The following is a 12,241-nucleotide window of genomic DNA, read 5'->3' on the forward strand; positions in this document are numbered from 1 at the left end:
ATCTAACAAAGTACAGTAGCACCAAAAAGTGATCCATAATTTGTTTTTTCTTTGTGAGCTCTTCTTCTTCTTTGTTTTCCTTTCTATACAGAGAGGACATGGCAAGAATTACTTGCAGTCTCATAAGAGAGAAGTATTTCCCAGAGGGTTTTTCAACCAATACTGCACCTTTAAATACATGAGATGGACTGAGAAAAAAATGTACATAATTCACATTCTTGTCTCAATCCTTTGAGGATTTCTTCTCAAGAACAATAGTGTATCATGATAATATAGTTGCATTATGTATTATAAATTATATATATATTCCATAGTTTATATCAAGAGTAATATTTGGTTAATGTGTGATTATTGGATGAATATTTAAGTCAATAACAAAAATATTTTGTGCTGATGTTTGCCTTCCTCTGACTTAAACCGCCATTACTTTAGCATTTAAATTATGATCAATGGCAAATTATAATCCTACAAAGCACTGATTTGGTAACCAATCAAAGATAAATCAATGTTTGGTGTTAAAGTCCTTTATTAGTTGATATTATATCATTATTTTCCCTTTCAAGTGATCCTAAACTTACTCATATTTTTAATATAGAAGAAATCTTTTTTTTTTTTTAGCTAAAGAAAAATATAGGCAAGAATAGATGGTCTATATTGCATCTCTCACCTTGAATAACTCAGCAGGGAGGGATTTTTGTTTCATGAATGTTCCCATTTTTGTATCTCTGTCTTTGGAGTTAAAATCCTTTTCACATACATAGCAATACCAAACCATCAAACCTCAATGAGATTTCTATGTTATGTTCAACTAAAATTAGACTGACTTCCTCTCTCATTCTTCTAGCAGATATTCTGGGAGTGACTGTGTTAAGCTCTTTATTAGCCACTGTTAATCCAGGAAAGTGGGTACTGTCTGAACATTATATATATTGGTCAGAGTGATATTATCTAAAACCAGTCCTTTTAAGTCAGAATTCAATTTCATGAACTTCCAAAGATATGCTGAAAAAAACTGAATGCATATTTACATGATTCATTTCACATTTAATAATTAACATAGCAAAGGTTATAACATAATAGAGTATTTGTTTGCTATGTAGTTAATATTAGGTGAAATCATATGTATAATTATATATGTACACATGTATATGTGTGTATACATATATGCATACGTGTGTGTATACACATATATCTGAAAATGGTTATCTCTTGTCAGATTCATTTTTGATTTGAAAACAGGTTTATGAGATACTTTGAAGCGCTAAAATTTGACATTTGTTTTCATCAGAGAAGGTAGGGAACTTGCAGATGAAAATATTGACAGCTTTCATCACTTTGGCGATGGCATCACAGCCAGCCATTAGAAGGCGTGGTCTTTGCCTCACCCAATTATATGACTCACTAAGTCTCATGAATTTAGAAGCCTTACCCTCTGAAAACGCTCCTTTTTCATTTTAAGTATTTCACCAGCATTATTGTGAGACAGTAATCTGGTCCTGAGAACCTTAGCAAGTTTTTTTCTCTAAAAATAATTATACAGGAGGCTCAAGTAGCTCATTAAGCAGGCGTGCATGCTCCTATATTTCCAATGCTCCCCTGCAGCATATAATGGTCTGGACGACGAAATGTGAAAAATCTCAGGCTAAAGGAGTTAAGAGCTGACCTGCTTCCTATTATTCTTTTTTCCCCACTTTGGTGATATTATAGTTCACAAAGCTAATCAGATGATGTAAACTTTTTTGCAAGATTTCACTGTAATGTCTACTTGTAACTGGTGTTGGTTGGTGTTAATTAGCCCAACTAATACAGAAATTTATTTGAACCATTTCTATACCATATTTATGTGTGAATAGATTCATAAATATTTACAAAGAATAGAAGAGACAATTTTTATAAATATGGAAAATATCAATATACATATTTTTGCTTTCAAATCATTGGATATCACATCAAGCCAGTATTTCCCAAAGTAGCGTCAGTTAAATATTGATTCTATAGGTATTCATCAAAATAATTACGTTATAATAAATTTAGAAAATTCTGTGTCATATAAGGAACCACCCAACATCTCTCCTTAGAGTCTGAAAGTAGTATGTTTAAAAGTTCAGCTTAATCCTGCAGTGAATAAAATGTTTTAAGTTCCTTTAATTCAATGCTTATACAAACATTTATTATTGTTAGACCTTATAACATATACCCAAACTGTTGTCTACTAAATAAATACTAGGAAATACTTTATTAGATTATATTTGATAACAAGATCATAAAAAATATTGTAGAAGAGACCCAATCCTACTGAATCTTTTAATGTGTATTTTGAAATCATATAGGTAGTAAAATTAGTTGACAATAAGAGTGATTTAGCCTTTAATTTACTAGATTGAGAACATCTTTAGAGCAGGTACTAGTTCTTATCTTTATATTTCCAGTGTTTTCAAAGTGTTCTACATACAGTAGGCTCTTTAAAATATTTATCAGTAAATGAGTGAGATACTTCTCTTTGAAAACATTGTATTTTTACACTCCTGCTAACTTGAATCACGGCTAGAAAAGAACTGAAAGGTGAACTCAGAAACAGAGGACCCTTTCATGCTTAAATATCCGTGTGATTAATAAGATAATATATACAAAATTCAGTAAAGTTGATTTAGCTCACAAAGTCCTGGATAAGCCAGATTCTGATGTATACATTTAAAAATAATTTTTCAGTTAAACAAAATTTTATAGATCTTACACTTGCATGTAAGTCATATGACATTATGAGAGGTATTATCATTTTAAACTCTCTTTCCATTATTATTCATCTAAAAATGCTTGAAATTCTTCAATGGGTTCTTCCTGAGATAAATTTCTCTTGGCCATGGTAAGAAGACAAGCATACAAATAGAAAGCACTGCTAGTGTGGAAATAAAAATGGACCACAGAAAAATGTTGTTCATATTAGTTATTATTCTATCTTTTAAAAACAGAGGTAGAAATTTGTTTTGGAAACTTTCTTTATTATTTTAATTATTTTTTATGAAATAATTGTACACACAGCTGGGGTTCAGTGATTCCTCAAGCTGGTCTATTATCTCTGGCCACCATTATTATTACATGCAATCGTTTCTAATTGTAATGCCTTGCCGATAACTGTGGCATTATAAAAAGTAATTTACAGATTCCTATTAATCTGAGTCAAGTATATTATTTTCTCAAACGTATTATTTTAAATCTTTTTATTTCAAAAAACAAAGTGCTCTGATGATAACTGTACATGAAATAAAAGATTTAAAAACTTTCCCCCAAAACATTTCTTGTATAAGTTTTAAAATTATCTGCAAAATGTACTAAATAGCTCTGATTTCTCAAGCACATATTCTGTGTCAAAGTCATGAAGAGTAAGCACATCACTGATTGATGGAGAATAATTATTGAGAACATACATCTTCAAAGAGTAACAGAAGAAAATTTTAAATAAATAAAAATGATTTCATAAAATGAATCTCAGTGTGATTTTAATTAATCTGCAGGTCTCCTATACTTTTAAGGGTAGTCTGAAGAATATTATATTATTATTACATATCAATGAGTATTATAAACTAATAATGTTAATGACTGTTATCAAGGTCAAATTATAAGGAAGAGTTGTTTCACATATTTTAAGGAGATATACATATCACAAATTTGCAAGGTGAGTCCCAAACTGTATTTCAAGCATTGTTTTAGAAAAGTCTGGCTCAGAGGGGTACAATGATTCATTCAAATTTTCCCAGCAATTAGCTAACAAAGCTAGATCTGTGGTACCCAGAGAAATTTGTTTAATCTCAAGAAGGAAGAGAGTATAAAGAAATGTCTAACGCATATGTTAATCATGTCATATCTGTTTCAGTAATGATTGCATTTGTACGTTCAAATGTGAAATATCCAAGAGGAATAAAATGAGAAGGTAAAGTTACACCAGAACCTCTTTAGTAAACTGGAGTTTAAAGGAGCCTTTACAAAAGATTTGAGGAGCAAGAAATACCAAGAACCAAAAAAAAATCAAGTGTTATGCTCACCTTTTGCTAATTTTAATGGATCTAATATTCTAAGATACTTGGTACAGTATCTAGCACAGTATAAGGGCTCAATAAATGTGTTCTGGTTACTGATATTGTTATTATTCTGCTTCAATAATTTTAGGAAGCTATAACTGGGGAAGAGAAAGTTTTTCTAGGATGGATCCTGAAGGCAGTTATTTTGGCCATTGTTTACCAGGAGTGTAATGATGACTTATCCTTAATTTTCTCCTAAGAATTTAACTAAAGCACTTGGGTTATTTGAATACCTGGGCAAACACATTCCTCTCGGCCTTTGTGACTGATTAAGAAAAACGAAGACAATAATAAATGACCGTGGATGGCATTTATTGAGTGCAGACTATATTTAAGGAGTTGATAAAACAACCCTATTGAGAATTAACAACTACCCTTATTTTTGAGATAAGGAATTTGTGACATAAAAAAGCCCTAGGTTACATAGCGGTGCAGAATGGATTTGAATCCATGTCCTTCAAGTTTATAACCCATTTTCTTAAATAATTTATTATAGTCCCTTCATAAGGCAATAGTTTTTATAATTTTTCTTTTTCTAATCTAAATCATGGTTTATTACATAAATTATGTTTAAGCTTGCTTTCATTTATTTAACTAATTTTAATTTTATACTCTTAAAAGCATTTCCATACATTGTAATATAACTTCCTGATTATATATCAAAAATAAATCAGGCTGATGAGGAGTTATAAATATGTTTAATGGTAGCAGGTTTACAGAAGAATGTTGATTTATGATCAAATAAAAATATTGAGTCAAAATAAAAATGAATAAGGCAATTATTAGAACTGATAGTCAATACATCTAAAAGTTAAGCAAAATAATCACAATAATATAAAAAATAATGGAATTTACTACCTTCTTCTCTCCATAATATGTTAGCTACTGCAGCATGTTTAAAAGAAAAAGGAGAAAAAGAAAAATGAGTAAAGAGTGATTCAATTACATAGTAATATAAATAACTATTAAAGAGGTCACAATCTCTAAGACAGAACATGCACATAAAAATAGTGAGGATGAACTCAACGATCTATATTAATAAAACAGTAAAATGCTGGGAGTATAATAATGTTCTATTCATGTCTTGAAATAGCCAATTCTTCTTTGGAACAAAGATTTTGTTAATAAACAAAAAATAATTTATGTATCACTGAAAATAATGGGATATTTAAGTTAATTTTAATAAAATATATCTTTAGAACACACATTAGTAAAGACTATTTATTTGACAGCTTAGTTAAAAGTTACTAATTGAAACAGTTATAATTTTAGAATTCTCAATAATTATAAGTAATGCTTCAACATAATATGCAATATTCCTGAGCAAGATGAGTTCTTATAAATACAGGATTTTGAACACAGAAATAGCCTATTTTTAAGTAGTATATGTTTTCACTTTTTAAGCCAGCATAATAAAATATATCTAAATATATCTTGTTTATTTCAATGCACAATAATGCTTCATATTAAATTATTCCTGGACAATAGGTTTATTAAATACTGTATAGGGACTAAATCAACATAGAGTTAAAGTATTAAGACAGAAATAAAGAAAAATACCAATTAAACATATTCTCAACCAAATGCCTGATTCCCTTACTAATCCAAATTTATCTAATTCTATATAATTTCTCTTTTTTTGAAGTATAGTTGATTTACAATTCTATTAGTTTCAGGTGTACTTATATACTTTCAAAGCAGAATAATACTGGCGAAAAGAAAATGTAACTAAAGGAAGAGCTCATCCGCATCTAATTACTTCCTGCATATGTTAACCATATTAAACATAATCACTTTTCTAAAACTAAACCCTGATCGTCAGTGTAACAGAACCAAGACTGGAATCTAGCACTCCTAGCTGGAGGGTGGAGGTCCAAGTCATGCAGTCTTCAGCACCTACCATAGTATAAAAAATACTTTTTTGTAGAGTAAGCATTTTTTTGAGATTCTTGGCATTTTTAATTCTTTAGGAATATTTATTCAAATATGCATTCATGGTACTTGCATCCCTTCAGCACATTTTGTGCTGCTGTTCTTGTTGCCTATGGTGTGCTTGGAATGAATACGTAAAAGGACAGATCCTAGTCACAAGGAGAGAACATGGACCTGAGAAAGGAGAGAACCATGCTAAAAATGATTATAAGCATGTGATAAGTGCAATTAAAGAAACAAATATCAGGTTCGGTGGCAAGGGGCAGGACGGGATAGTCACCTTCAAGTGGCAGAAGCTGGGCAGTGGAGGGACCACTTCATTGGGCTGCTGATGCTCGAGCAAGATAATGCCACCCAAGCTTACAAGGGGATGTCGGGTGCAGGAGGCATGAGATGTTCAAGGTATATCAACGGGAAACGTTATAACATATTCAGCGAAATTTAAGTAATTGGATATATTTGGAGGGCAAAACTGATAGAAGATACAGCTGGAGAATTTGACCCTGACAAGGTCAAGAAAGTCTTTTATATTACATGGTGCACAGGAGATTAAATTTTCTTCTGTAGGCTCAGGAAAGATGGAGCCATGATTAGACTAATTTTATTTTTCTGGCTTATAAACAAAGGTAAGTAGACTTATGTTTCCTCATATATCCACCAATGGAATATGGTGTGCCAATCGTGTGCCAGGCATTGTATTCAGCCCTACCATACATAGAATAAAACAGACCCAGGCTATGTGCTAATCGAATTTATACACTAGTTGAGGGGGGGAAAAAAAAAAACTGGATTCAAATCATGTAATTTCAAAATTACAAATTTAATATGTTATGAAAGAAAGGAACACAGTAATGTGAATGCTCTTAACGAGTGGATTAGGCACGATCAGTGAAACTGTGGGAAACGTCCTTAATGGTGATGGTGAAGGTGAAGTCTGAAACATGAAGAAGAGGAACCCAGGGAGGGTTGTAGGAATCAGACTCCCAGACACAGGAAAAGCATGTACAAACCCTAGTGGGTATGTCAAAGCACTGCTATTTTATTATTATTCTTATTATTTCGTCCTGCCACTTGTGGGATCTTAGTTCCCTGACCAGGGATTGAACCCGGCCCCTCAGCATTGAGAGCACAGAGTCCTAACCACTGGGCTGCCAGGGAATTTGCAAGCACTGCTATTTTAAAGGACTAACGACAGATATTTTTAAGACATGCAATCATTTATGAGAAAGTACCAAAAATACATGGTTTGTAATATTAATACCAGATAAGGTAAAATTCAAAGCACTATATAATGAATTTAAAATTATATAAACTAAAAACATAGTATTAAAATATGAAGCAAAATTATTAGGACTAGATACAAAATTTATAAACCAACCATCATATTCTGCTTCTTTAACTCATCACCTTTGGTATTTGAAAAATGAAGGGAAAAAACACAAAGTTTCAATAATACAGTTATTATGACTAAATTAGTGTTTTCATAATGAATGTTCTGTGATAAAAACAGGAAGTGTTTTCAAGTTTTCTTGAAAGATAATCAAGAGTAGTCACAAAGTAACTGGAAAATAGAAAATCTTTCTGTATTCTGTAGGTATATTCCAATAATCATAAATTGTTAAGACTTTTTCTGACAACAATAAAGCAAATATGAAAATGTATTACAAGTATTTAAACCCACTAAATTCTTCAACAAATTAAATATTAAAAAAATCAAATATAATCATAATTCATATAAAACAACAAAAATGCAAATATAAAATTCAATATGTAGACCCAAAGACTTTTGGCCAAAAGATAATGCATAGGCTTAATTAATGCATCACTGAACAAAATATATGAGGGAGGGAGAGAGAGAGAGAGGAAAAAAGTAGAAAGAGGAGGAGATGGGAAGTCGGGAAAGAGGGAAGAAAGAAGAAATGTTTGTAGCTATGATAATTTTAAATTAATGTAGTATATTTTGGTAATAAATTTGATAATCTCTATATCATAAAAATTCCAAGGAACTATAAATATCCAAACTGAACGTAAAGAAGAAATTTGAATAAAAATAACCATGGTGCTAATTAAACCACTTTCAAAAATAGTTTCTTCCCAAGATGCTCTTAGAGTCTAAGGCTTCTATAAAAAGTACTTACTTTCAAGAATTATATAATTCCAGTTGTATTCAGTGTTGTTAGAATATAGATCAAGATGAAAACGTTCCCATTCAGTTTGGAAAGTCAGCAAAAGGGATGCCAATAAGTGATAATAGTAGCAAAGCAAAGAGAATTACAGGATACTTTCACTAATGACAAAAATGACAAATAAAATGCAAGTGAAATTCACCAGGATATTAAAAGTTTGATCATAGACAGGAATCCTCTTGGAATGAAAAAAGGATTTGGTAGAAATTTAGTTAAGAAATAAATTCATCTGATATAATATATTAGAATATCAAATGAGAATGACAAATATAATTTAAATTTAAAAACGTAACCTGATGAAATGTATCACATATTACTAAGTGTAATATACTCTTAGTAACCTGGCAAACTAAGAGTAGAGGCATATTTTATATTAATATAAATGTGTTTGTTAAATGTTAAAAATTAACTAGAAATTTATTTTGACGAACCACTTTATTAAGCCCAGAAACAAATATAAATTATATAAGCATGTAAACTTGTAAATAAAATAATCAAAATTTGAAGCTAAAATGAGTCACAAAGGTTAAATTAAAATTACACATAAAAATTGCAAGAGGATTCAGTTAGGTGACAAGACGTAAGCTAAATACCCCAAATTCTATATTCTTATGTAAGAATTAGAAGATACAATAGAAGAATTCATTTACAATAGCCTCAAAGTATAATATATCAACGATTTACTAAAATATAAAAAATATAGCAAATCAAGTGTAACATTCACTAAAAGTACACTAGATGGGACACTATATTATTCCTAGATCAAGAGAATAAATCTTATAAAGATAAAATTTATTCTGAAAATACTTAATTTAAAAATGTCATGTATTGTTATTGTCTGTTTAGAACGTGTTTTATATATTTATTGTACAAAGTCAGAATGTGCATTACATTAAAAAAATACTTTGAATTCAATTACACAGGTAAAATAACCAAGTCTATTTTCCTTATATGACTTTTCATTATTTTTCTAATTTTTACATAAATGTGTACATGAAAGGGGGAGTTTCTGACACAATATATAAATATGTGACAGATAAAAATTCACTTATCATAACCTGGCTAGTCTAATCTTAATCACTGTGCACTATTCCATCATATGGATTTCTACTTTTTAAAAATACAATTGTTCATTGTTTGTCACCTTAAACCTAGTACCTAAATCAAAGACAAGTATAAGTGATAGGGACTCAATAAATATTTTTGGTCGATCAGTCATATAGATGTATGCATGTATATGTACGTGTACGTGTGTGTGTGCATTGCAATGACCCTCTTTCTAGCTACTTATTTCCATTAGCATACAGCTCTACAAGACATCTGGCTATGTTTAAAGCCATTGACACCTGTTGCCAGGTAGATTTCCGAAAGGTTGCTGTCAGCACCACCAGCTGTCCAGGAAAGTATTCATCCCACCACACTCAAGGTGGACTATTAATGTGTATGTGTGTATGAGCATGCATGTGTGTGCAAGCTTACCAAGTGTGAATAAATACTATCTCTTACATATATTAGTTTGCTTTTAAATTATATTGACTCTGCTTGCACATATATAAATAAAACTTTCCTCTATTTATATCCTTAATCGCTTATCTATTGGGATGTAACTTTGATAAATTTACACTTTTAATAGCTGCTTGTAGATTAGAATAACTCTATTTTGTCACATTAATTTATTCTTCATAAAATATAAACAGCAACCTATAATAAATGCAGGCTTGATGATGCCACTCATTTGCTTAAAAACATAATGCATGTATCTGTGTTTGTGTGTATGTGTGTGTGTGTGTGTGTGTAAGCTCAAAATCTTTAGCATAGCACATATGGTCTTCCATGATATGCCTGTGTCATCCTAAAGTCACAATCCAAACATCAAGTCATTTTGAATCTCTTCATTGTTACACATGTATTACATTTGCATGAATAGCCTCACCAAAATTCTTCACCTAACTTGACCTTAATTGTCCTTTAAGATCCAACTTAGCTTTTATCTATAGTTAGCCTGTCTGGAACCAGGAGTTGGGTTAAATGACTCTGTTTCTCTACATATGGAATCCTGTGAAACATCTGTGGCCTTCCATAATGTACCATACCTACATTATCTGTCCTGAAATCTTTCATTTATAATTAGATAATGAAAACCTCAAAGTTACAGAACTCCAGTATTCAATACTTATCCACAACTTAACTGAAATGTAAATTTCTTTTTGGAGATAACATATGTCTTATAATGAAAATGTGGTTCAATGGAACAGATGCATAGACACCAGGAACTTTTATTAATGCTCTTTTCGTAAATTGCTTTATTTTGTAAATCAGGGACTTGCAATTATATTCAAATGATGGATGCCATATTAAGTATGCTGTCTCTATGAGAAAACACATGTGGAGGGTGAATATTACATAAGCAAAAACAATTACATAGTTAACTACGGAGCAGCATGCTATAGCACTGAACAGCTATTTTTCTTGGCTACTCATGTGTAAATTGCTTGGCCTTTCAACTAAATAAGTTTTTTGCTCATCCTTGTCTTTGTCTGAAAGTGTAAGGCTGGCACCAGTGCAAAACATTTTCTGATAAGCTACATTTATGTAAGTGTAACATTTTAGCTAGATGTCTTATTGACTGCTTCTCCATTTGGACTTAAAAAATTGACTTAACTTCAGAAGGCAAATGAAAAAGGGCAATGGCAAAAGAAAATATAGATAAAAATTTAATGTATCTGAAAAAATGTGTGGTTAGTGTCATGGTAGTTGAAATTTCTTTGAATGTACATATGGAGAAGGAAATGAGACATTAAAACATACTATTTTGGGGATGGAAACTATATAAGATATGCCAAATACACTGCCTGCCATATGCCAAATTCAAAGCCACTTTTAAGTGAAACTGTCACTCTTTTAGCACTGACTGAAGACGATTCTCCCAAGACTACAGATTCCCAACCTAGTGTCTAGAATTAGCTGATTAGGCTATAGTGCCAAGCTTACATTAAAGCCTACAACCTGAAACTAGCCATGACTCCATGGTTTTAAATTCTATGAAGTGATGACATACGATAATAATATTCTTTTGGGGGTGTAATTTGAATCAAGAAATCATGTTAGAAAGCCAAGAGTACAGAGAACTGGAATTGTAATAATGCATAGCAAAAGGCACCATGACATAGAATTAGGGCTGTGCTAATTTGTGCTCATGCAGATCAGGAATCAATTAGATGTGAACAGGAGGAAGACCTATGCAACCCATGGGAGAAGCAAGAGTCTCAGCCATTGTCTGACTGTGTAAAGTTGGTTTCTGGGTTCTGAATGCAGATACATCTCTGACTGCTTCACATTGCCAGTTCAACATTCGCATCCATTTTAAAATAACCTATACTTAACCAAAGAGAGAGAGTCTACTCCTGGCAACAAAGTGAGTCAGATTGAAACCAAGACAATGTAAGAATTATTCCCATGTCAAAAGGTAAAACTGTCATTATACACAGATGATGTGGTAATATATATAGAAAAACCTAAAGACTCCACACAAAATAGTAGAACTGATAAATGAATTCAACAAGGTAGCAGGATACAAGACTAACATACAGAAATTGGTTTCATTTCTTTACACTAAAAATGAAATATCAGAAAGAGAATGTAAACAAACAATCCCTTTTACAATCACATCAAAAAAAATAAAATAATTAGGAATGAACCTCACCAAGGAGGTGAAAAACTTATATGCTGAGAACTATAAAAACAGATAAAGGAGATTGAAGATGATTTAAGGAAATGGAAAGATATCCAGTGCTCTTGGATTGGAAGAATATTGTTAAAATGGCCATATTACCCAAAGCAATCTACAGATTTAATGTAATACCTATTAAAAAAAAACTGTGACATATTTCACAGGACTAGAACAAATACTCCTAAAATGTATATGGAACACTAAAAGACCCAGAATTGCCAAAGCAATCATGAGCAAAAAGAACAAAACTGGAGGCATAACCCTCCTAGACTTCAGACAATACAACAAAGCTACAGTAATCAAAACAGCATGGTACT

General features: G+C 31.4%; 1 protein-coding gene across 8 annotated transcripts in view; it reads right to left on the reverse strand.

Annotated features, from left to right (window-relative positions):
* The window catches only part of FSTL5 (follistatin like 5), a 765,145-nt gene that overhangs the window by 109,763 nt on the left and 643,141 nt on the right, over positions 1 to 12,241 (reverse strand). For 6 of the 8 annotated variants that reach the window (XM_082461701.1, XM_082461706.1, XM_082461704.1 and 3 more), the window contains one exon: positions 4,935 to 4,961. The exons of the other annotated variants lie outside the window; for them this stretch is intronic. In XM_082461701.1, coding sequence (XP_082317827.1) covers positions 4,935 to 4,961 — 27 coding nt within the window. The remainder of the gene's footprint in view (positions 1 to 4,934; positions 4,962 to 12,241) is intronic. 8 annotated transcript variants of the gene reach the window in all.

Source organism: Balaenoptera physalus (assembly GCF_965194825.1).
Source record: "Balaenoptera physalus genome assembly, chromosome: 5".
Lineage (NCBI taxonomy): Eukaryota > Metazoa > Chordata > Mammalia > Artiodactyla > Balaenopteridae > Balaenoptera > Balaenoptera physalus.